The sequence below is a fragment of the Zingiber officinale genome, chromosome 8B, assembly GCF_018446385.1.
Source record: "Zingiber officinale cultivar Zhangliang chromosome 8B, Zo_v1.1, whole genome shotgun sequence".
Taxonomy (NCBI): Eukaryota; Viridiplantae; Streptophyta; class Magnoliopsida; order Zingiberales; family Zingiberaceae; genus Zingiber; species Zingiber officinale.
Genome location: NC_056001.1, coordinates 64649384 through 64675613, shown reverse-complemented (window position 1 = coordinate 64675613; position 26230 = coordinate 64649384). Strand labels below are relative to the sequence as shown.

The following is a 26230-nucleotide window of genomic DNA, read 5'->3' as shown; positions in this document are numbered from 1 at the left end:
TTCCCACTTCTCCAATACAAGGTTCTCAACATATAGTCGGTCGGTCCAAGCGCCAGTCGGTCCCAGCGTCGGTCGGACCTACGGAGCCTAACTCCCTACTTTTCCAATGTAATGTTCTCAGCATATAACCAATCGCCCTCAAAGCTGGTGAGATTTATGAGGCTTAGCTCCCTGTCTACTGTTTTGACTTAAACGTCGGAGTACCTGCGCCAGAGATCCCTCCCTAGTTCTCACTCTAACGTTCTCGTTGACTCCCGTTAGCTATATCTGTAGTGTACGTAGATCCACAATTTCTAACTCTAAATTCATCCACATCATCAAGATCTTCATCCTCTCATTGTCAATATCGTAATTATCTAACCAGTGCACCATCTCTTCTAACTTCATATAGGATCCCACATCTGACCCCACAAGTCATCCGAGTTGGTATGTGATGGGATGCTTGCCACATGAGGTCGCGGGGTCGAAACTCAGGGTAGTCGGGGCGTAAATCTCCGGTCCCTGTGCAACTCACCCCACCTGCCACATGCTCGCTCAGGATGTTATGATTTACCTCCTTCGTGATGACCTTGGGTCGGATGCAGCGGGAGCGCTGGGACGAGCGATTTCGCTTGCCACATATAGGATCCCACATCTTCTTTAATTTATTAATGACGTAAGATGGCAGCAATTGAATCAAGAGAGTTTGAAAGTTTTATGCAGAATATTTTCTTTTGGCACGCATATATATTACGAGCATCCATTAGAATAAAACTTTTAAACCTTTATTTTTTTTCATTTTAATTAAAAATATTAAAAGCGCCTTTTAATATTTCAAAATTATTCTTATTCCAAATTTATTATATTATTTTAGTCAAAATGCTCAAATCTACTTCATTCGAAAAACTTTAGTCAAAAAAATTTCAAACAATTTTAATCGGAATTATTTATGTGATAACAATTTTGATCGAAAATATTCTAATAATATTTGATTAATTTTTATTAAGTTGGAGAATTTTAACTAATATTTAGATGATTTATTAACTACTTAGTAATTTGAATATATTTAACAAGTTTTAGAATTATGGAATATATTTTTTAATATTTTCTTTTTAAAATGTGATGCCAATAATAAAAATAAAAAAAGGCACCCAAAATCTTTTAACTCTCTTTTTTAGGAAGACCCCATTTAGAGTTGTCAAATCTGAATAATATCAGTTATGCCCACTGATTGATCAACAACCGAAATGTAACCTTACTGGACTAGCTCCTCTCAAAGAAGGCTTCATATTGAAGCACCACAAAGCTTATGAGACGAATCTAAGTGTTTTTCATTAGCAAAGTGCCCTTTTTTCTTCTTTAATTCTTCTCTATATATGAAGATTGAAGACCGTGCAAAATATAAATAGAGGAATTAGAAATTTGTTTTTTTTTTGGAACAAAGTGTTAATTTAATATATATGAATTGTTGGAGGCGACTCATGATTTAAGTATTTTCAAAGGCCTCACTGTCAAGTAGTTAGCCCATCGTTCTTCGCTGACTCGATCTCGATCGATGATAATTCGATTAATCATTTCGATCGATTCATATTTAATTGTTTTATTTGCTCCTCCGAGGTTTCAGTTATGGACGGTAAGAAGAATTGGTGGACGGCATGTAATCATCCTAGTGAGTTTTTCTGAATTATATATTTAACTGGTGGGTAAGGAGGAATCCAAGGAAGTTGACAATTTGTTTGTCAATGTTTAATTATTCCATCCCTACAAAAAGTCAACTTTGGTGATGTGTACGCCATAGTTGCTTGACGTGCTTGGCTTGAGCTTTTTCAAATAGCTCAAAAAGTAATTGGACTAAAAACAGTAGTTAATTGTAATCGGTCTAGTCCGGAAATTTTTTTAATTATTCATCGGAATAAATCGAGAGGCGTTCAGAATCTTTTGATTTCAAAATTCAGAATCTTTTGTTTTGGAGGAAAAGAAAAGAAAAGAAAGGAAAGTGGTCCATTCAGGCCAGATGGAGGGAGATCTGCGGCCCGCAAAGGGATGGCCGAGGAAGTGGTTCATGTCTCCATTTTGCGTCCGGGGCCGAATCGCGGGGCGCGGAGAGCGACCCACGAAGACGGTCTCTAGATTCTGGTCGGCGGGATCTGGGCTGCCAGTGTATCTATGATCATTGTACGGCGCAGATTTATGACTGTGCAAATCTAGTACTCTCGCTGTTTGATTTTGATTGCCAGATAGATTCTGCCAATGCTGGACCACCCTGTTTGATTGGAATTTATCACGTATAATAGTAGTCGCCGAATAATAACTCGATTAATAATCTAAGTAGCAGTTACAGATCAAATCAGTTATCGGCAAAAGTGCAGGAAAGGAATCGATATAATAAGTCAGTAATACAATGTTCGAGACGTGGCTGGCAAAAACTGACTCAGATTTAGAAAGTCCATTCCATGGTACAGCATAAAAGGACGGACTTATTTGTGTTCGACTGTTAGTAGATGCGGTTGAGCCCACATCCACATTTGTGGGGACGAGGGCAATGTGTAGATAAGCTAGCTAGATTTCAAACAGTCTCCTCGAGCCGCCGCCGGGGCGAAGAGGAACATGGAGAGAAATCGATCGCAATCTCTGTTGATGATTTGATCGATGGGAAGAGCACGCTGCAGGCTGAAGTAAACAAAGACTTTTCAGGCCTCTGTGTATCGCGAAAATGTTGGGTGAGTGCTGAGTAGTGTTCTTTTTAGGTCTCCAGTACTGTTATTTATAAAGAAGGTATTCGGTCATGATCATGATCTGCAAGCTTCGAAATCTATCTGCTGATGCTTAAATTGACACTAGGCTCAGCACTATATTTAGCCTTCAGTTATAGTCTTTGTATAATGAATGAGCTTATTATCACTCCAGAATCCAGATGAGGATGATTTGGATTTTTGATTGAAAATGGTAGAAGGTGTTTTCGTTATCGTAAGTTTTCCCAAGTTCATCTTACAGGTATAGGACTTGTAGAGAGGATCTTAACATATGTCCAATATAGTGAAAGATTGATGAGTTCTTTCCTTTCCTTTCCTTTATGAAGTTGTTTAAGATAATCGGAAAGGTTTGTTTGCATTGAAGTTTGGTGATCCTATCCACAGGCGGTGAAGGTGGATAGCTGGCAGGGAGGCTTGCACATGGCGGGTGACTTGGACGGTGGGCGATTCGCAAGAAGATGTTGGGTCTGTGCGTCACAGAAAAAAGAAGAAGAAGAAAACATAGGTCAGGGACACAGTCACTCCGATGCTCAAATTAGATAGGGAGCTGAAGAAAAAAGAGAAGAACAGAATTCCAATAGCAGAGCTTACCTGCGTTGTTATTTGAAGACCCATTATATAGTGTTGTTTTATCTTTGCACGAATGTCAATGTATTTCTAAAATATGATCAACCAATTTGATACATCGCAGTCTTTCCTAAATTATGTCCGCCATCTCTGTATCTGTAGGGTGGAAACTTCTGTCATACAAACCGCACATGGAATATTCCAACGGTTTTCTAACAGCGGTTACTCAAGACGACGAAAAGGGATATTGGACTATTGGTTGGTATACTTCAACGGTGGGTCGTCCGAGTCCCTTCTGTTATCCAATCGGGAATCACTTTTTAATGGATCTGGTTCGCTACGGAAGGCTAGACAACTTGGGGACTCGACATCTCATCGGACAAGGAGTCCGGTCGGGTAATAGGTCTAGAGGGTCTGATCAAACTGAGAGACTCGGGCTCCAATCAAACCAAGAGGACTCGAGATCCGATCGGAGGAGGGGTCCAATCAGATAAAATGTCCGGTTGTGCCCTGCGACAGTGCTAGCTGACCGAGGAGAAACACAGTCGGTCAGCCTTGTCTCGTATTCATGGAAGGAATTCGGGTAGCGTGATTACCCCCGATCGTTGACCCCTCCTTGACTTTGTCATATTAGGGGACCTTCTTGACTTCGACGCCAACTCCTAGGGTCCTATCTTATTTGTTGTATCATTTAGCATGTAGGATGTCAGTTAAAATAAATAATGAGGATCTAGATGATGTACTTTTATCAAAAGAATTTCATAACTAATCCGTGAAATTTTAGGACGTCGCGATGGAAATATTTGATTCTATTACTTAAATATACGTTTAGAAACCATTTTGAGACTTGTTTATTTTCCTAATATATTCTAAACCATTTTGAGACTTGTTTATTTTCCTAATATTAGATCAAAAGAAGTTGATGATTTCTATTTATTTATTTATTTATTTTGTAGGTTCAAATTTAGAAGAGTTTAGGAGATGATGCACTATTATGTCAAGCTTTGTTCAGAAATTTCTTTCTTTGGCAGAGATGCCATCTGCAATTTTTACTCAAAACCGATCTAGGATACATGATTTACGCTCTCATGGGTGTAGCCGAGAATTGGTACTCGGATGGTAGAATTGCTAGACATAGTGTACATGATTTACACTTATATTTAATCCTAGCCTATTGGTTCACTAAGATCTTGTTTACTTATCACATATATGTCTTTTGTTCTAGTTTTCATGATGTTCAGTGTGGTATTGCAACTGATTTCTTGATTTGTGTACATGTTGCTCAAAGCTACTTCTTCTTCTTCATTGACATATGACCCTGCCGGTCAAATGAACCGGGTAATTAAGCCCTCCAGATCTAAGTTATTTACTATGCTTGTGCAAAGCTAGAATTTTCACCTTTTCACCTTCTGCCATATATGAAAATGAAAACAAAGGCCAGCTATCAGACCTGAAATGGATTGTCCTCCAGGATCTCCATGCTCATGAACTAGGGAATTACCATATCTCTTATTATTGAAGTCCTGAAGATATTACTAAGCCCACCCTACAAGCTAAGGGCTATTGCCTTGTAGCGTGTGACTACTGTGTTAATCACGATCGTTGTTTCTAGATGAAATATAATGCACATGAAGTTTGCTTCTTCACTATTGTCAATTTTATATGCAGCAGTTCTGTACTTTTTTATTCACAGATAGGTAAGCCAATTGTTGTTGTTGCTGTTGTGTTTTTTAATTTTCATTCAACAATCTTCAGAGCCCATAGCTGAGGCTGAATCAAGGAATAGGCCTGTTCGACAATGACCAAATTAAATGTATAAAACTATTGTGGCATAGAAGGAGATTGGTCGACCAACCTGTACAATTTCTGCATGAATTTGTTCATCTCTCATGTACTACTTACTAGTTACTATATTCAACTGAGTACACAAGCATGACAGAAGTATCATCATGCTTTGTTCAGCGTTTTATTTCTAAAGGTGCACTATGTTTTTTATTTGCTACCATATGCAAGTCTAGTTATTATTTCTGATAACCTCATCAAACACAGCTTCTACAGCACCATCCAATGCCAAAACGTGCAAGACTTTCAATCTCCAACTCAAACTCGGTACGGCTCCTCTCTGTTCATCAAGCTATAAAAATATGGAACTGTCACATCAGCGACCTCCTAGAGTCGGTCCCACGGATATGAAGGGAGGTAAATGTAGATACACAGGTGAAAAGTACATGGCGGAAACGTTAACCCCAGATAGTGACACTCCGAGGATCAATCCCTGGACTTTTCAGTCATAGAATCATGCACTCCTCATCTACACTACGTCCTAAGGATATGTTCATCAAGCTATAGCTTCAACTAGTGGTGGATCATTTTTCACAAGTTATTTTTGAATCAACAAAAATCTTTTTTGTTTTGGTCTTATCCTCGGCCAGAAATGTCAACATTAAAGACAATTAGCTCATGTCAATCCTATTTAATTAGGATTCTGAAGATTAAATTTGTCAAACATTGAATTGCACTTGTCCAAAACTTTTCCTGAATAAAGCAGTCGTATTGATAACTTGAAGCTATTGCTTGTATCTCCTTTTCCTAATCCTAATTTTAGCTTTAAAAAATCATTTCATTCTTTCAAATTTTGAGAATAAGCATTAAAAAATAATCAGAATTGTAAAGGAAAACAAGAGAAGAGAACTATTTTTTTTTTTAAAGAAATAGGGTATAAAAGCAAACACATTATATATATAACCATGTATGTTTCATCTTATATTGGACTATTTATTAATTGTATTAGTTGACTTTCCTAGTGTTTTTACACGTGATTACTCTATTTAAATAATTACCAAATATAATTAAGGATGACAATCATAAAATATGTTTACATAGAGATGAATTAACGAAGACACTTAAAATGAGCGAATCATTTTTTACTATATATATATGTCGAATATTAATTTATTATGGGGCCAGCATATTCGACTAAATAGAATAAATGTCATATCAAAAATAATGTAAATCATGATGAAAAGACATTTCATCCTTTAACCCATAAAATTTCTTTGACAAACTATATGAGATAATTACAGTAAAGAATCAATCCTTAATTATTACGGCAGAGATATCACCACTGTTTGGGTCGGAGGCTTCATCACTACTACGAACCCCTGTTCATACACTTGCCATTCTGTTCAGGGGCTAATTTATGATTATATTTTTCTTTTAATCTTACGACAAATATTTATAATCAATCCATGGTGAATATTTGGGGAATTTTGGATCTAATGAAGGAAAAAGGACAAAGTAAAGATTTCACTCTCGCCAAAATTTTCCTATTTATAGCAATCGACTAGGCCAAGCCTCCACTTTGGTTCCTCACACCCCTCTGGCTTTCTCCCCCACCCCCCACGAATTGCCGTCGAGACCTCACGAGTCACGAACAAGGGAGGCGCAGCGGAAGTCCATATCAATGGCGAGCAAGATCGCCTTTTGCTGATGCGGTCTGCACGATCGCCTCGTTCCCTCCGCTTTCTCGATCGAAATTGGTGTATTTGGATCGGTTTTTGAGTTCTTGCTGTGTTCTTTCCGCTGTTTTTGTTTCTTTAATCCTAAATAGAATGGCTGCCGTGACCGAGAAGGCGATCGGGTCGGACGATCAATTCGTCCACGGCAAGTCTCCGGCGGAGGAGACTCAGACGGAGTACCAGAGGGATGTGAAGAGGTTGGTTGATATGCTATCCAAATTAAACCCCTACGCCAAGGAGTTCGTCCCTTCCTCTGGGGCTGCTTCCGGCGATGGCCAAAAGAAATCTAACAACCGGCTCTCCGCCGATGCGCCCATTTTCGTGGCGTCGAGTGATTATCAATTCAATTACGCAATCACTAGTAAGAATGATAGCAGTAAGGATTCCAGCAGTGATGGATCGTCGCGTAATCACCCTAATAGCAGAGTAATTGCTTTATTTCTCTCCACTTCCTACAATTTCATTACCTTAGTTTTCGCGTTTGTCAAAATTAAGCTTACATCCTCAAAATTTTAATGTTCGAAGGTTTTGGTTTTAGTTGCTTCTTATTTTTCAATCACTCTATCCTTGTATACCTTTTACCTTATCAAAAAATCAAATTGGAATTGGAGGCTAAAATGATCCTTTGTGATAAAATTTGATCTCAAGGAAATATATCAATCTTTTTTTCTATATTTTTAGAATTGTACTACGTATTTACACTTATTTTTGATTTCTATTCCTTATTTTGCAGAGAAGAAATGGCTATAGCCATGGCAAGAGGAGACTTAATTTTAGGCTTCGAGGGGCTGAAAAAGAGGATAGCATTAGGCGAACTGTATATGTTTCTAACATTGATAACGTTGTGAGTAAACATTTATTTGTTCCTTCTATATAAACAGTTGTCTGATCCTTCTACCACTAATCGTGTCACTTTATGTGCTCTCTGTGCTAATTAAGTCATTGTCCTATATTTATCAGGTAACTGAAGAAAGGCTTGCTGAAATATTTGCTCCATGTGGTCAGGTAAGTTGTTTAATCTACAATGTTTAGAGAGTTTCTTTTGTTTAGTCTGCAATGTTCAGAGTGTTTCTAAGTATTTTTTTTATATATTTTTTGAATCTTTCTTTTTCAAACAACCTGAAGCCGGATAGCTGATGCAATGACAATCAATATACCAGTAGTAGCTAGTGGCTACTAGCCTAATCTATATAGGGTATCACTATATGCATTCTATTGTGGGGGTATTCTCCGGTTGGGGAATATAACATTGTTAATTCTTTCTTGTGTTTCAAATTGCCCATAGCCATGTTAGCTTTCTACAATGTTGTCGCTTTTTGTTTGGCACTGAAATATTCAACAGTTGTAGAGTAGTTCTGAAATTGCTTTCAGAGTGGAAAATCTTTTGCAGTTAGTTTTTGTTCCTTCCGAAATTCGCAAATTAGCATTCAAGTAGATGCATGCCTATTTATAGGTACCAACAGAGAGTCCATAGTTTTGGATAAAATTGCATGCCTTTGTCTATCCTGAAAATTTTTCATACCGAGGCATCTATGTACTGAGTCATCCTTCCAGAGCTAGCCAAGCAAGCAAGAACCTTAACTTTCTTTTTGGTCGGAACAAGATCATAAATTCTTTGTTGTGCAATATAGTGAGTGATTCAAGGACTTCTTCCCAAATCATAGCATACAATTAGATTGATTCATGATGCGCTGCAACTGCCAATGACCAATAGTAGTTTGCCAAAGCTCATGACCAGTACTGGATTGCAGGAATGAAGATTACTACTTATTCCACACACATAACTAACCTGTGTCATGATATCTTCAATTGGGGTTTGGTTCATGCCAAGTATCCCACAACATTTTTGTTAATAGCAGGTATACTGTATAGCATCAGTGATATAGCTTGACCTGTGTTTAAATGGAGTTGGTAATCTACAGTTCCAGAATCTCGCCTTAATAATTCTGTAACTTCTTTAACTTTATAACTATTTAGTGGTTAAAAAATAGTAAGCATCCTTGTGTAGGGGTGCTCATTCGGTTCAAAGCCGATCCTATTTGGACAGAAACCAATATAAATCAAAATTTCATTCAGTTGAGTTTTTTTTTTTTTTTTTTTCAATTTGAACCAAATATTGTAGTATGTGTAGCATATTCTAACTCATTTTAGGCAGTCATCCTTGAGTTATTTGTGCATTTAGAATGGCAGCCTAAATCCTGGATGGATGGGGATCCCACGTTATGAACTAACATGTTCACATTATTGGCTGATGTGACCTTCAAGAGATATTTGGAGTGAACTGCATGATAGACATATTGATGCATCAGGGTAGACTTGTATGTGATATCATAAATGAGTCTCCTATCTGTCTGCCTTGAATAAAACTTGTTTTTTCCCAAAGGATATATAAGTCTCCTGTTAGTGATATACACTTAGGCATTACATTTTCTACGCTTCTAGACATCTATATAGAAAAAACCTAAATTCCAAAAATCCACCCTGTCTTAGAGTATGCTGCCTCTGCTAGCTGTTGAGTTTAGGTCAAGTTGTTAGGGAGTCAATTGTTAGCTGTTTGATGGTTCAGCTAGCGTCATTCTTGATTATTTACTAATGTATGGATGATTGTGACCGTCAATAAATCTTGTCTTGTTTAGAGAGTTATGGTAGTAGTGTCACTGTCAAGTAATGAGGATTTAGGGAAGTTTGCAGATAATAATTCCTGCATTTAGCATGGAGACAGAGCATGAAATGAGAATCAATAATCTCTTTATCATACCAAAAAAATTTCTCATCTGCCTTATCTCATGTGATCTAGACTTATGCAGTGAGCTCTTTGTCTTACCTTCATTCACCAATGGGATCTGAGGACCAGACCAGATTATCAACATGCTTATGTTGGTTTCTTTGAGATGCAAATTTGTTGTCTGATTATTTGTTTAGATCCCAACACATGGTGAGTAATGTCATATCAGTATCTTCCACATGAATAACCCATCTAAGATCCCTAAAATTTTTGTAGTTAGAAGTGCTTATTATCCTTAACTTAAACAAGGACTAGGCTAACAGTGTTTTTTTAAACAGCCTTGGGACATTTGAAAATTGACATTTATTTTCTGTTGATGGACATTATTTCATTTATCCTCTCTTCATGTCACTTGAAAGCACAGATGTATTGAATTAATCATGTATTCAATTCATTATTTCTCCTGATATTTTATTTTTCTTTGCTGAAGGTAATAGATTGCCGAATCTGTGGTGATCCCCATTCAAATCTACGCTTTGCATTTATAGAGTACTCTGATGAAGGTATGTTTATATGGTACCTGTTGCCTTCTTGGATATGCATCTGTCACACGTCTAATGCGGTCAAGCTTCTTTTCTTCTTCTCATAGATGGTGCAAGTGCAGCACTAAATCTTGATGGGACCGTGTTAGGTTTATACCCTGTCGGAGTTTTACCTTCAAAAACTGCAATTCTGCCAGTGAATATAAAATTTCTTCCTCAAGTAAGCATGTTTATTCCTTATTCAAACTACTTCAACAGTCTACTTGAAAGCCTGCTTGGATTATCTCATGAAAGGAAGAAGACTAATCTATGCTTGTCTCTTCATTATGAATTTTATTCAAGAATTTGTAACTGTTAAGTTTTCGTGCAGTCCAAAGATGAAGAGGAAATGGTTTTAAGGACAGTCTACTGTACGAACATTGATAAAAAGGTAGCGATAATATTTTGGTTTCTGCATTATCACTTTCTTTTACCTAATTATTTGAAAACTAGATTTTATGGCCGTGATATATCAACAAATTGAATGCAAGAAATTGTTGTATTCTTATTAACTTTTTAAGTGTTGACCTTCTCATCCTGCTACAGATTACTCAGTCAGAAGTCAAAAGTTTATTTGAACATGGTTGTGGTGAGGTTAGATCATAAACCTAGATAAGCATACTGTGAGAAGATTCAATATATTGGATTTATTAATAGTATCTTGCTGTGCAGGTTTCTCGTTTGAGACTTCTTGGTGATAGTATGCACTCAACATGTATTGCATTTATTGAATTTGTTCAGGTAATCTAGTATTTTCTCAATCTGTTACCGTAATAGTTGGATGCAAGTACAATTTAGTTAATTTCACAAAGAAATTGATTGATCAGATATCAACAAATGTGGCAGATTCATTGTAATCAATTTTTGCTTCGTTTTGTGCATTGTCCTGATTAGTTTACCAGTAGTTAGGCTTTTTACATAAGTGGAAGATATTATCTTTTGTGGCCTCGTGCAAAGAAAAATCACAAAATGAGTTTCTGAACTTATTCTGGCTTTTGTTTAGATATGGAAGTTTTGTTTAGTTTATCTTTAATTTTTTGGCTGTTGATTACCATAAAACATGTATATTATCATTTCATTTAGGAAGTTGTACTTGAATTTTGCAAACTTCTGTTGAAAATAGAATTTTAACAGATCCATATAAGTAAATATTCTTTTAGGTTCCTCAAGATTTCAGAAATATATTGTACCTTCCTAATCTTATTTAGTCTTCATTAAGATTCTTCAGTTGGAAAAGGGGATAGCCGATATGATTCCTTGCATCAGAGTGGTCTGTACCTAGTCAGGTTTAAAATCGAAAATATAAACTAATTATTGATTTGTTTATGGTCTTTTGGTAAAAGAATTTTATGGATGGTAAAAAAATTAATTGTTCTTTCAATCAACGAGTCTTCTTCCATAAAATAACTCTTAAATTGATGTAATCTCCTAAAATAACTCTTCATTGTTTGATCAATGAGGTGCAGTTTAATTAGTTTTTCAATAATTTAACTCTCGCTAAGGTTAATTTTTTAACTATTTAAGTAAAAAAAAAAAAAAAACTATATATTCATTTCCAAGAGCAATTATTAGTTGTAGCTCTAATAAGTTACCAATGAAAGTAAAATAAATTGGGATAATATGATAGGTTAGAAAGTGACCAACAGAATCCCTAGTTAGAAAGTTAATGGCTTGAATCTATTAAAGCAGATGTAAGGGATAGGAGAAAATCAAAGAACCCACTAAATATACTAATTATGTCTGAAATCGGAGAAGATAGAGCGCTGGATAGGTGACTTTGATGTTGACCATGAGAAGACTTTGAGTTGGGAGAAAATGACGTCGAGTGCTTCTGCGTATCGAAAAAGAACGTAGAAGGAAGAAAACGTCAACAGCCGAGCTAGGGAGGCGTCCCTAGCACAGGCATTCTGACGCTTAAATCAATGAATGATCGAGAGGAAAAGGAATGTGATGAACAGTAAAAATTAACGGTAGTTCTAAGTGCGTATGGTTGCATTGCGTTGCATACCTGCGCCTGTAGGTGGTAAGGAAGAGACCCCCTTATATAGTGTGTGCACGAATATAAATGCGCTCACGAATATAAATAAGGTAGAGACCCCCTTATATAGTGTGTGCACGAATATAAATGCGCTCACGAATATAGATGCGCCTCGAGGCATAGTGTGATGAGCCCACAACACGCTGGGTAGTTCATCCACCCAACTTTCCCCAACATAGTCTAGTTTAGGGCTGGAAAAAAATATCGAAATACCGAAAAATCGTACCAAAAAAATACCGTATATACCGAAATTTTCGGTATACCGAAAAATTCGGTACGGTATCATACCGTACCGAATTTGTCGGTAACGGTAACGGAAACGATTTAAAATATTTCGGTATACCGAAATACCGAGTAACTATAGATTAAATGATTAATTTAGATTCCCCTAAAGCCTAAACCAAATCCTAAACGGCCCCAAACCATGTTCTCTCCTTGCGCCGTCGGTGCACACGTCGCGACTCGCGATTCTTTCCTTCCACAGTCGACCACCGCACGTAGTCGCCGGAGAAGATGCACAACAACTTAGAAACTTCTTCTCCAGCCCTAATATTTTTTTCCCTTCATTGAATCTGAAGAAATCTAATCACCAAGCTCTGTTCTGAGAGTTATGTTTGCGCAAGTTCTTGTCCGATTTTTCGGTGAGTTTTAGCTTTTGTTTCTTTGGTGGATTTATGGTATTTTTAGTAGGGATTGAAGCCTATATGCTTCCCCTATTTTTCCAGCTAGCATTTAGTTATTTCTGGCAAGATTTCGACAAATCTCCGACGAGCCACCACCCTGGGACCACTAGCTACTGGTTTAATCTTCAATCTTGCATATTTGGATCCGAAATCCCAACTCTTGTTCTTATATGATCACTGCCTTCATTACAAGAGAATTATTTTTTATATATTATATGTAATATATATATAACTTCGGCATGACGGTATTTTACCGATACCGTACCGACATTTCGGTATACCGAAATTCAGTATACCGAAATGTCGGTACGATATCGGTATCATTTCTTAGAATACCGATTTTTTCGGTACGGTATACGGTATTCGATTTTGGGTACGGTATACCGTACCGATCCAGGCCTAGTCTAGTTTGGTTTTGAGTCCTCTAATTATTTCTCTGTTGGTGACCTCTGCTTGACCATGACTTTGAGGATAAGAACACAGAGGTGAACGCTTGCAGGATACCATAACTTAGCACCACTCCCGAATTTTTCAACTCTGGAACTGCCTTCCATTATCTGAGATGAGCTTATGAGGAATTCTAAACCGACATACTATGTTTTGCCAAAAAAACTTGATGACCATCCACTCGGTTATCTTTGCCAGAGCCTCGACCTCTACCTACTTAGAAAAATAATCAACGACCACTAAAAGAATCTCCTCTGACCGGGCGCAATTGGGAAGGGTCCTACAATATCCATTCCCTATTGGTCGAACGAGCATGACACAATTGAAGTCTTTAACATCTTCGTGGGGCGGTGCAGGATATTCTGGTGCTTTTGACACGATAAACAAGCGACTACCAGCTGAGCCAAATCGGCCTATAGAGTGCGCCAAAAATATCCAGCTAGTAAAATCTTTCGAGCGAGTGAATAATTGTCCGAGTGGCTTCCACATGAACTATGATAAACTTCTTGTTCTTGTAAGATGTATTGTACATCATCCAACCCGACGCACTTGAGCAAGGGCCAAGAGAAAGCCCTCTGGTATAAATGGTCTCCAACCAATGTGAACTAATGGTCTCTGATCCGGTAGTAAGAACAGGGGACCCCGCCCTGTGGAGTCAACGCCACGTGGAAGTCAAAGTGGCAGTTGTCCATCCGGAGAGGGCCGGGTCTGACCGGACGGCCGGTCGGCCGTCCGGTGGAATCGAACGTCCGGAGAGGGATGGGTCCGATCGGCTGGCCGACCGGACGATGTTCGGCTGATGGTTAAAGGCGCCCTGTCGAAATCAGGGTTCCGGCGCTCAGTGGAAAAGGTCGCAGGGCCGAGCGGACTGCACGCTCGGCCAAAGCCATAAGGTAACATACTGCTAATAGTCTTCACATAGCACGTGATGGAGAATCTCCCCAAGTAAACCACCGCATATGTCCGGCCGGATGTTGATGGAGCTGTCCGCCCGGACGCCAGATCTGGAGCAAAGGGGAAAAGGACAAGGGACGTCTTTTTCTGACAGCAGGTATGTTTCACGTGTAAGCCATGCTCCAAATCTTGTGACAGGGGATTCCGCTGTCCCATCGAGGACATGCTGAGACTGTAGCAGTATGGGTTAGGGAAGCTCACTGACAAGCCCTTACTGGGGTATGGGCCATGGACACGTGTACACCTCGGTAGGTGTACACTCACTTCTTCGCTGCTTTATATAAAGGCCCTCATTCTTCGCCGGAGGTACGCATTCTACGAGTTTTGGAGCCACTTTTTCTCTCTTGAGCTTCGCATGACTTGAGCGTCGGAGGGTCGCCGCCGGGAACCCCTTCCCGGCCCGACTTCTGTGCAGGTTCGCCGGAGCTTCGTGCCTCCCGTCGAAGATCCACGTCAACGGTCGGAGAGCACCCCGTGCCTAACGTCCGTTGATTCAGCATTCGGACAGGATCAATTTGGCGCCGTCTGTGGGAACACTCCTGCATCCGAACGGAAGCAATGGACGAGACTGGACGACAACACATGGTGACGCTCTCTACGGAGGAACTCGACGCCCTGGTCGAGTTGAGGGCCGCTAAGCTTGTGGAGCAGAAACAGAAATCAGCGGTCGAGCGGCCGGAGCAGCAAGCAACGTCTGCTTCTGGTGGCCGAGCGGAAGCACCTCAAGCCACCGTCGCATTCCACCGGGCCCTATTCCACACCCCCGAAGCCGTACCCACTCATAGAGATAGGGGATCTTCTTCGGATGAAATACCGAGACGAGACGACAGGAAAGGGAAAGCCCCCCGAGCGGACGCATCGCCCGAGAGGATTAATCGCCAATTTTCAGAGGCTATTCTACGAGATCCTCTGCCGAAGCACTACGTGCCTCCGACGATCGGCGAGTATAATGGGACAACCGATCCAGATGATCATCTGGGTAAGTTTGATAACACGGCAACCCTGCATCAATACACAGATGGGGTAAAGTGTCGGGTTTTCCTCACCACCCTCTCTGGGTCGGCTCAACGGTGGTTTCGGAGGCTGCCGGACGGATCCATCACGAGCTTCAAGGAGTTCCGAACGGCCTTCCTCCACCATTTTGCGAGCAGTCGACGCTACCAGAAAACGAGCGTGAGCCTGTTCGCCATCAAGCAAGAAGCCCGTGAATCGCTCCGAGCTTACATCCAGCAGTTCAACAAAGTGGCGATGGACATTCCAACGGTCACCTCGGAAACCATGATGAATGCCTTCACACAAGGCCTAGTGGATGGGGATTTCTTCCGATCGCTCATCCGAAAGCCGCCCCGAGACTATGATCACATGCTGCACCGGGCGAACGAATACATCAACGTGGAAGAAGCGCAAGCGGCTAGGAAAAAAGAAACTCCAACCGAGTGGGCCCCTCCGGCCGAGCGGAAACAACACGCCACTCATCAGCCGCCCAGAGGACCAAGGGCCGAAGCAATCCGATCCCCTCATGCCAGGTCCCACATGCAAGAGGTAGCCGCCGCCCGGCCCAAGCCAAAGAAGAAATGGACCCCACCGGACGGATACGCACAACACAAGGGATTGCCGAAGTCTTCCCTTCGTGGCTCATCCTGTGCCCCGGAATGGCGGTCGACGGTCTCCCTCAGTCGACAGGCGGCAGAGAACACATGAAGCCGATCGGACGCGAACCGATAGGCGACAGCAACAGACTCCCGATCGGCATCGCTCTCCAAGGCAGGAGAATCGCCGAATGTCACGAGAAAGGTCTCGACCATCCGTTCGGGAAGAAGAGAATAGAAGTAACACTTCCCGAGGCGAGATCAACATTATCGCTGGCGGGCCGACCGGAGGAGACTCCAACCGAGCAAGAAAGGCGAGCGTCCGGTAGCTCCAAATCCATGCGGTCGGTTGCAACAGAGAGCGGGCGAGCGGACCCGAAATCAGTTTCGGGCCAGGGGACTTGGAAGGAGTTGAAGTACCCCATGACGATGCCCTACTCATCAAAGCGGTAATAGCCAATTACACTGTTCACCGCGTATTTATTGATACAGGAAGCTCGGTCAACATCATATTTAAGAAGGCGTTCGATCAACTACAAATCGACCAAGTCGAGCTGCTGCCCATGACAACCCCGCTATACGGGTTTACGGGCAATGAAGTCCTGCCGGCCGGGCAAGTCCGGCTAGCTATTTCATTGGGAGAGGAGCCGCTCAGAAGGACGCGAACTGCAAACTTCGTGGTGGTCGACTCTCCCTCATCATACAACGTCATTTTGGGACGACCAGCGCTCAGCGAGTTCCGGGCGGCCGTCTCCACCTTCCACCAGAAGATCAAATTCCCCGTTGAAGACAAAGTAGGAGAGGTACGGGGAGACCAGCTGACAGCTCGGCGATGCTACATTGAAATGGTCCGAGCAGAAGCAAGTTCCGCTCGGAAATCGCCCCGGATCGAGGTAAACGCCATAACTGAAAAGCCTCCCTCTTTAGTTTATGAAGAAAAAGAGGAAGTGCAGATACACTCGACCCGATCAGAGGGCACGACCTTCGTCGCGTCCGATCTGGGGGCCAACCAGAAAGAGGAGGTAATCCAATGTCTCCGAAGAAACCATGATGTCTTCGTCTGGTCGACGCATGAGCTGCCCGGAATTTCACCAAGTGTAGCGCAGCATGAGCTCCACGTCCGACCGGACGCTCGGCCTGTGAAGCAGAGAAAAAGAGATTTCCGCGCCGAGCAGAATGCCATCATCCGAGCGGAGGTGGAGAAGCTTTTGGAAGCTAGCCATATACGTGAGGTGCAGTTCCCGAGTTGGCTGGCTAACGTGATATTAGTCTCCAAGCCAGGCAACAAGTGGAGAGTATGCATAGATTTTCGGGACCTCAACAAAGCTTGCCCGAAAGACTTTTATCCTCTGTCCCGGATAGATCAGTTGGTGGACTCTACGGCCGGCTGCGAATTAATATGTATGCTCGATGCTTACCAAGGCTATCATCAAGTGCCGCTCGCCCGTGAAGATCAAGAAAAAGTCAGCTTCGTGACGGCCGACGGCACATATTGTTATAATGTGATGCCGTTCGGATTGAAGAATGCGGGAGCCACCTATCAGCGCTTGATGAATAAAGTATTCAGAGAGCAGATCGGGCGAAATCTGGAAGTGTATGTGGACGACATTCTCATCAAGACCGTCCGAGCGGCCGATCTCTTCAAAGACATGGAGGAAACATTCCGAACGCTGCGCAAATATGGAGTCAAGCTAAATCCCCAAAAGTGTCTGTTCGGAGCAAAAGGAGGGCATTTTCTGGGATACATAGTGACCGAGCGGGGAATCGAAGCAAATCCCAGCAAGGTGAAAGCTCTACAAGACATGCTGCCTCCAAGAAATATAAGGGAGGTGCAACGTTTGACCGGTCGGATAACTGCTCTGTCCAGATTCATCTCCAAAACCGCCGACCGGAGCTTTCCTTTTTTCAAAATCTTGCACAAAGCGACCAAGTTCCACTGGGACGAAGAATGCGATCGGGCGTTTGAAGACTTGAAGACGTAGTTGAACTCCCTCCCGGTACTAGCCAAGCCCGTCGCGGGTGAGCCGCTCTGCATTTACTTATCTTCTACTGAACAAGCCGTAGGCTCAGCGTTAGTAAGGCCGAGCGGAGAAGAGCCAGTGTATTTTCTGAGCCATATTTTAAAAGATGCTGAATCTCGCTACACCGGGCTCGAGAAACTTGCTTTTGCTTTGGTCCTAGCCGCTCGACGCCTCCGTCCTAATTTTTTGGCTCATACTATCATCGTCCGGACGAATAGCCCATTGGGAAGTGTGCTGCTGAATCCCGAAGCGTCCGGACGGCTCATCAAATGGACAACGGAGTTGAGTGAGTTCGACATTCAATACCAGCCCCGGTCGGCGATAAAGGCGCAGTCCTTGGCGGATTTCGTCACCGAGGTACAAAGGCCAGAGCCCGAAGCCGTGTGGAAGGTATTTGTAGACGGATCGTCCACTCGACTCGGGAGCGGTATTGGTGTATTATTAATGTCTCCCCAAGAAGAGAAGATGCACTTATCCGTCCGGCTGGATTATAAAGCAACAAACAATGAAGCAGAGTATGAAGCCTTTATAGCTGGCTTACAGGCCGCCCGGCATGTAGGGGCCGGACGGATAACGCTCCATTCAGACTCCCAATTGGCCACTCAGCAGCTGACAGGTGCCTTTGAAATCAACAACGCTTGGCTCAAGCTTTACGCTCAAGCCTTCGAGAAGCTCAAGGCCGACTTCAGAGAAGTTATTATCCAGAAGATACCCCGAGCGGAGAACCAAGCGGCTGATGAGTTAGCCAAACTCGCAAGCTCAATAACGCCGATCGCCAGCCATCAGCCGATTGAACAAGTATCTTTGGTGGCGCACGTCGATCGGATGGAGGGCCTCACATCTCCGAGCGACTGGCGGACTCCGATCATGGAGTTTCTCCGCTCGGGTGTTATATCGTCCGATCGGGATGAGGCCCAGCTATTGAGGAGGAGAGCCGGTCGGTTCACACTCATCGGCGATCAGCTCTACAAGAAGGCTTTCTCCCGCCCGTTACTGAAATGCGTGAGCCCGGAAGACGCGGCGTATATCCTCCAAGAGGTGCATCAAGGATCCTGCGGTGGGCATCCGGGCGGACGATCGCTGGCTAAGAAGATCCTGTTGGTCGGGTACTTCTGGCCGACCTTACAAGCAGATGCCGCGAGGACCGTGTCGACGTGCCTTTCGTGCCAGAAATACCACAACTTCTATCACCGATCGGCAGAGGAAATGAAGGCATCGACAGTCTCATGTCCGTTCGACCAGTGGGGAATGGATATCGTTGGTCCATTTCCTATGGCGACCGGACAGTGGAAATTTCTACTAGTGGCGGTCGATTATTTTTCCAAGTGGGTGGAAGCCGAACCGCTAGCCAGGATCACCGAACAAATGGTCAAAAAATTCATCTGGCAACACATCATCTGTCGGTTCGGCATCCCTCGCCGACTGGTTTCCGACAATGGGTGGCAATTCACCGGGAAATTGCTCGAGGACTGGCGCAAAAGCTATGACATCGAGCAACACTTCACGTCCGTGGCCTATCCCCAAAGCAACGGTCAAGCCGAAGTAGCCAATCGGGAAATTCTTCGCATCTTGCGCGCTCGGCTCGACCATTTGGGAGGAAGTTGGGTGGATGAAGTGCCAGGCGTCCTATGGGCCATCCGAACGACTCCCAAGGAAGGAACGGGCGTCACGCCTTTCCATCTGGTGTACGGCGGCGAAGCGGTGATTCCCGTTGAAGTCGGCGTCGAGTCCGCCCGGATCCAGAGTTATGATGAAGGCAACGCCGAGCGGAGGAACATGGAGCTGGATTTAGTTGATGAAGACCGAGCCAAGTCGTCCGTCCGGCTAATGGCGTACCGTCAACGGATGAAGCAAAACTACAACAGGCGCGTAATCCCCAGATCATTCCAGGTCGGTGACCTTGTCTGGAAGAAAGTCAAGCCGGTCGGCGACGTCGGCAAGCTTGAAGCTCCGTGGGCGGGCCCTTTCAAGGTTATCGAAAAGCTCCGCTCGGGCGCTTACTATCTGGAAGATGAGGACGGACGACAGCTGGATAGGCCATGGAGTGCGAATCATCTCCAGCCTTATCGTGCCGGATGAAAGGTGCACTAATGTAACTTATTTTTGCATATATTTTGGTTGCCCGTACCCTTGTAATGCAGGAAGCAGAAATAATAAATTAGCCTTAATGGCCGACGTTAAATATCGAGAGACGAGCCGGCGTCTATAAACGTCCGAGCGGAAGACCGTCGAGCTCCGACGTTAAATATCGAGAGACGAGCCGGCGTCTATAAACGTCCGAGCGGAAGACCGTCGAGCTCCGGCGTTAAATATCGAGAGACGAGCCGGCGTCTATAAACGTCCGAGCGGAAGACCGTCGAGCTCCGATGTTAAATATCGAGAGACGAGCCGGCGTCTATAAACGTCCGAGCGGAAGACCGTCGAGCTCCGACGTTAAATATCGAGAGACGAGCCGGCGTCTATAAACGTCCGAGCGGAAGACCGTCGAGCGCCGACGTTAAATATCGAGAGACGAGCCGGCGTCTATAAACGTCCGAGCGGAAGACCGTCGAGCTCCGACGTTAAATATCGAGAGACGAGCCGGCGTCTATAAACGTCCGAGCGGAAGACCGTCGAGCTCCGACAAATATCGAGAGACGAGCCGGCGTCTATAAACGTCCGAGCGGATTATAGCAATAAAAAGTACGGCAAGTGTCCCGAGGTACGCGATTTCGATACCGTTCGACCGTCTCCACGCTCCGATTGGCCCAGTATCCAAAAGATACTTGACATCTTGAAAACGAGCTCTAACATCTTGAAAGAGGGACATGGTATATTTCGCCGAGCGGGAGCACGATAAGTAATAAGGGGCGAGCGGATAAACACACAATTTAGTTGTGTAAAGGGGCAGCAAATACAAGGAAAACATTGCATTAACGTTAAAACTTTAGGCCGAGCGGCCTAATTACAAAAAGAGATGACATCCATTCGAGTGGCCCAATTACAGAAACTACTCAATATAATCATAAAGGGTCTTGGGGATGTTATCCAGAAGAGCCAACTGGTCGCCGACCGGAATAGAGGCGGACTCGGGGAGAAGGCCCTTTGACTTCAGATAAGTCATGGTGGCGGTCATTGCCAAATCAAAGGCGGTGTACATCCGCTCGCAGATTTTCTCCGAAAATTTGGCCGAGCGGATGTAGCCCTGTCTTAAAGCTGCAACCCGACTCGGCTCAGCCTCTTGGTACTCTTTGAAGGCCGATTGGGCTGCAGCAAGAGATTCTTGCAAAGTGGTCAGCTCGTCCTTATGCTTGGTGGCGTCGGCCGAGCGGTTCACTTTCTCTTGGTCGAGCTGCTCCATCAACTCCTTGACCTTCAGCTCCAGGCCTCGAGCCTCCACATTCTTCTTCTCCAAGTCAGAAATGGCCGTATTCTTCCGAGTGGTGGCCAGGGTAAATTTTTGGTCGAGCGACTTGACTTGTCGCTCGAGCTCGGCCAAATGATGAGCCTGGTCGGCTGTTTTCTTTTGTTCGGCCGCCAGCATATCTTGGGCCTTCTTCAGCTCCTTCTGCAGATCGGACCAACCGCTGCCTTCAGTTGTCGCAGCTCTTCATCCACCAGGGCCAAGCGATTGGAAACCGCAATTTCTTCTACCCATCTCCGACGGGAAGAATTAGAAGCTGTTAGTGGCCGATCGGGAGGAAGGAAGACAAAACTTGGTAGATTACAAACTTACCCCCGTGGCCTGCTGCATATGGCTGTTAGCCAGGTTCCCGATGGGGATCAGGGCGACGCGTGTCCGAGCGTCGGCCCACATCTCGGCGAGAGGCCCCTTCAGGGTAATAGTGTGCTCGGGCGCGGTCGAGCGGTTGGCCTCGGGCAGTAGCTCTTCAGTCGGGAGGTGAAGAGATACTCGTATAGTACGGCCATGGCCGGGGGTCGTCCGACCGGCAGTCGGAAGGGGATCAGAAGTCAGCGCAGAAAACTGTGAACGAATGGTCGAGCGTTGGACTGAATGACGAGCAGGCGGAAGAGTGCTGATCGGAATAGCCTCAACTGGAGCAGCTGGCTCGTCCCAGTCAGAAGGCGTCCGGTCGGATGAAATGGTTTCGGCCTCTGGTGCCTTGCCCCGAGCAGTCGCAGTGACCCGCTCGGATGGTTGGACCGCGGAGGTAGCCGACCGCAGGGGAGTCTCCACTCGGCGCCTCTTTTGCAGAGGCTGCTCCTCCTCCCGAGCGGAACCTTCCTCAGGGGCAGTTGGTTCTCCGGGAGAGATGGCTCCGCTGGCCACGTGTTGTTGAGAAGCTTGAGCGGCTGACTCAGCTTGAGTTCCGCTCTCTCCTTCATGGGATCCGACCGGCTAGATACCCAGCGCTTCCATCTCTTTGGCAGCCGCGGCTTCTAACGCTGCCGCCCTTCTCTTCAAAACGCCGGCCATGACCGAATCCATGACGATATCCGCTCCAAAGAAAGGAAAAGAAATCAGTTAACAATCAAAGCAAATGCCCAACCAAAGTTCTTACCGAAGCCGGCCGGAAGAGGAGTCCGTATAGGACTCAAGCCGAAGATGTACATCACTCCTTCGTGAAGGAGCTTATTGATGTCAAGTCGCAGACCGGCTAGCATATTTGCGGCGTGGAGATAGTCCGGTCGGGTCTTGAATTTCTTCAGCTCGGGAGTGGGGGACAAGTTGACTTGCCACTTTGTCGGGAAGGTGGCCTGATCGGGCATACGGATGTAGAAAAAATAATCCTTCCAATGTTTATTGGAAGTAGGAAGTTTGTTGAAAAAGACTAAGCCAGGCCGAGCTTGGAACATGAAGGTGCCCGGCTCGGCTTGCTTGGGGTAATAGAAATAAAAGAAGACCTCCGGTCGGAGGGGGATGTTGTGAATCTTAAACAAAACGACAACACCGCAGAGGAGACGGAAGGTATTGGGTACTAAATGCCGAGCGGCACAAAAAAATTACAGACATCTATGATGAAAGGATGTACAGAAAAACGAAGACCGGTGAACTGGTCTCGGAAGACACTGAAAGCTCCGCGCGGCGGCCTCGGAAGGACCAGCTAAGCGAATTCGAAATCCTCCGGGATTTCGAAATTGTCTGTCAAAATATCAAGTCCCGTTGTTCGAATCAGGGTGTACCATGGGCCGAGCGACTGATCGTCGGGATTGGAAGAGCTAGCCATGGGCCGATCGGAAAGAATCAAAAGGCAAAAGGGCAGGAGAAGAACAACAGCAAACGAAAGGAGGTTTCAAGGATCGAAACTGAGAAAGAAATGCGGAGGAAACACCGGAAAGGAGGAGGGAAAGATATAAAACCTTACTGCAGGGAAAGAGATCAAGGAAAAGGCGCCGGAGAGCGTCGGAGAGCAGAAACAGGATCACCGGAGCTCCAAAGCGCAGGGGGCAATGGTTGAAATCGCGGAGGCAAGTGAGGGAGAGAAGGAAACGAAGAATTTATAGGGTGAAGGCCGGGCGGCCTCCACCGTTGGATCCAGGTCACGGGAATCAAAGCATGCATCGAGCCGTCCATTTCGAATCGCTTCGATCACATCAAAACACCATGCCACCGCCGCCGTGCGCCGATGGCAGTGCTCCACGTGGCGTTCAATCATTCGGAGCATTTAATGAAAGCATGCTCAACCTTAATGTCGAAGATTGGCGCAGAATACGAGGAGATCCGATGAATGCCATTGTTGATTCGCTTGAGGCTACCTCTATGTTTGGCCGAGCGGAGGATACTAGCACGGAGGAGCCGCTCGGCCAGATTTGTAGTCCAGTCAGTCGGACTATTCGCCTCCTTCGACTAGACTTGAAGGGGAGGCAAGTGATCCGGTAGTAAGAACAGGGGACCCCGCCCTGTGGAGTTAACGCCACGTGGAAGTCAAAGTGGCAGTTGTCCATCCGGAGAGGGCCGGGTCCGACCGGCCGGCCGCTCGGTCGTCCGGTGGAATCGAACGTCCGGAGAGGGATGGGTCCGATCGGCTGGCCGACCGGACGATGTTCGGCTGATGGTTAAAGGCGCCCTGTCGAAATCAGGGTTCCGGCGCTCAGTGGAAAAGGTCGCAGGGCCGAGCGGACTGCACGCTCGGCCAAAGCCATAAGGTAACATACTGCTAATAGTCTTCACATAGCACGTGATGGAGAATCTCCCCAAGTAAACCACCGCATATGTCCGGCCGGATGTTGATGGAGCTGTCCGCCCGGACGCCAGATCTGGAGCAAAGGGGAAAAGGACAAGGGACGTCTTTTTCTGACAGCATGTATGTTTCACGTGTAGGCCATGCTCCAAATCTTGTGACAGGGGATTCCGCTGTCCCATCGAGGACATTCTGAGACTGTAGCAGTATGGGTTAGGGAAGCTCACTGACAAGCCCTTACTGGGGTATGGGCCATGGACACGTGTACACCTCGGTAGGTGTACACTCACTTCTTCGCTGCTCTATATAAAGGCCCTCATTCTTCGCCGGAGGTACGCATTCTACGAGTTTTGGATCCACTTTTTCTCTCTTGAGCTTCGCCTGACTTGAGCGTCGGAGGGTCGCCGCCGGGAACCCCTTCCCGGCCCGACTTCTGTGCAGGTTCGCCGGAGCTTCGTGCCTCCCGTCGAAGATCCACGTCAACAGTCGGAGAGCGCCCCGTGCCCAGCGTCCGTTGATTCAGCATTCGGACAGGATCAGTCTCCAACCAATGTGAACTGACCGGCCCTTTTCTTGATTGCACGCGCTTGCTCTCGATCGGTTGGTCAAATTCCTTATTGGAGAAATGAAATTAATGGCGCTCTCCAATCACTTTGTAGCTCTAGCTCAGCTTGCTGCTCATTGTGAGCTATCAACAATGTATGCTCCACCGGTTATCCAGAGTCCACGGGGTTAAGGAGCCAACCAATTTGGCTAGCTCATTTGCCTTCTGATTCTCCGATCAGGGGATTTTTTTGTAATGTCACTTCTTGAAATCCTGCTCTCAACATATAATCTGAGTCGTTGTTAATCTCGAAATTGCCTAAAAGTTGTTGAGCCGCCAACTGAAAATCCAAGTAGATCAAAACTTGGGTGGCTCCAACATGCTTTGCGGCTTGTAGACCGGCTATCAAGACTTCATATTCTGCTTTATTATTTATTGTCTGATAGTCCATCCGAACAGACAACTGCATTTTATCTTCACGAGATGATATCATAAGGTATTCCGATCCCCCTACTTGTCAAGTGGACGACTCATCCGTGTAAATTTTTCAAGTTTCCTATGGCTCTAGGTTCTGTATTTCGGTCACAAAATCGACTAAGACTTGGGTTTTGATGGTCGTTCGAGGTTGATACTATATATCATACTCGCTCAACTCCATAGTCCATTTGATCAATCTTCTCGAAGCCTCCGGGTCGATAAGCACGCGACCCAAGGTGCTATTAGTCAATATAATAATTGGATGAGAAATAAAGTAAGGACATAACTCTAAGCGGCTAAGACTAGTCTGTACGCTAACTTCTCGAGTGCGGTGTAGCGGCACTTTACATCTTTTAATAAATGACTTGAGAAATACACTGGTTGTTGCACATTTCCCTCTTGCCATACTAAAACCAACCCCACAACATTCTTGTAGTCGACAGGTGTGCCCACATGGGTTCGCCGACTATTGGCTTAGCGAGCAGAGATGTCCCATTGAAATTTAGTAGCTCAGCAAAGTATTTTGAAGAAGGGTAGACTCCGATCGAACGATCTTGAGATGAATTGTGACAGCGCCGTGATTCACCCGGTTAGCCGTTGGGCTTCTTTCATGTTGCGTGGTGGAGCCATGTCTCAGAGAGCTTGCGTCTTGCTCAGGTTGGCCTCAATCCCTCGTTGGTCATTATGTAGCCAAGGAACCGTTCGCTTTTGGCTCCGAACAAACATTTGAGAGGGTTGAGTTTGAGTTCATACTTTCTCAACATTTGACATGTCTCGTCGATGTTAGCACAAAGGTTTGTCGCCCAAAGGGACTTAATCAAGATGTCATCCACGTACACTTCCATGTTGCGGCCGATCTGCCTCCGGAACACTTTGTTCATGAGTCGTTGGTAAGTGACAACTGTATTTTTTTAATCCGAACGATATAACATTATAGTAATAGGTTCCTTCGGCTGTGATGAAACTAACCTTCTCCTTGTCCTCTCTAGCCAATGAGACTTTGTGGTAGTCCTGGTACGCATCTGGCATGCATATCAACTCACAGTCAGTCATCGAGTCCACTAGCTGATCAATATGTAGCAAGGGATAATAGTCCTTTGGGCATGCCTTATTCAATTCCTTGAAATCGATGCAGACTCATCATTTATTTCCCGGCTTAGACACCAACACCATGTTGGTCAATCAACTTAGGAATTGGAATTCCCAGATATGCCCTGCCTCGAGCAACTTTT

The 26230-nt window shown here is 44.7% G+C and overlaps 2 protein-coding genes across 2 annotated transcripts in view; both read left to right on the top strand.

Annotated features, from left to right (window-relative positions):
* Positions 1–2419: 2419 nt before the first annotated feature.
* On the top strand, positions 2420–3284 carry LOC122014652. The gene is made up of 2 exons (XM_042570981.1): positions 2420–2699; positions 3117–3284. The coding sequence occupies exons 1-2, from the start codon at positions 2481–2483 to the stop codon at positions 3273–3275; spliced, it is 378 nt and encodes a 125-aa protein (XP_042426915.1). The 5' UTR covers positions 2420–2480; the 3' UTR covers positions 3276–3284.
* A 3377-nt stretch (positions 3285–6661) lies between these two features.
* Positions 6662–26230, top strand: part of LOC122014650 (polyadenylate-binding protein-interacting protein 9-like) — a 35763-nt gene continuing 16194 nt past the window's right edge. The window contains exons 1-9 of the mRNA XM_042570979.1: positions 6662–6793; positions 6910–7243; positions 7551–7661; positions 7778–7822; positions 10033–10105; positions 10192–10304; positions 10455–10514; positions 10670–10717; positions 10796–10864. Coding sequence (XP_042426913.1) covers positions 6789–6793; positions 6910–7243; positions 7551–7661; positions 7778–7822; positions 10033–10105; positions 10192–10304; positions 10455–10514; positions 10670–10717; positions 10796–10864 — 858 coding nt within the window. The 5' untranslated portion in view covers positions 6662–6788. The remainder of the gene's footprint in view (positions 6794–6909; positions 7244–7550; positions 7662–7777; positions 7823–10032; positions 10106–10191; positions 10305–10454; positions 10515–10669; positions 10718–10795; positions 10865–26230) is intronic.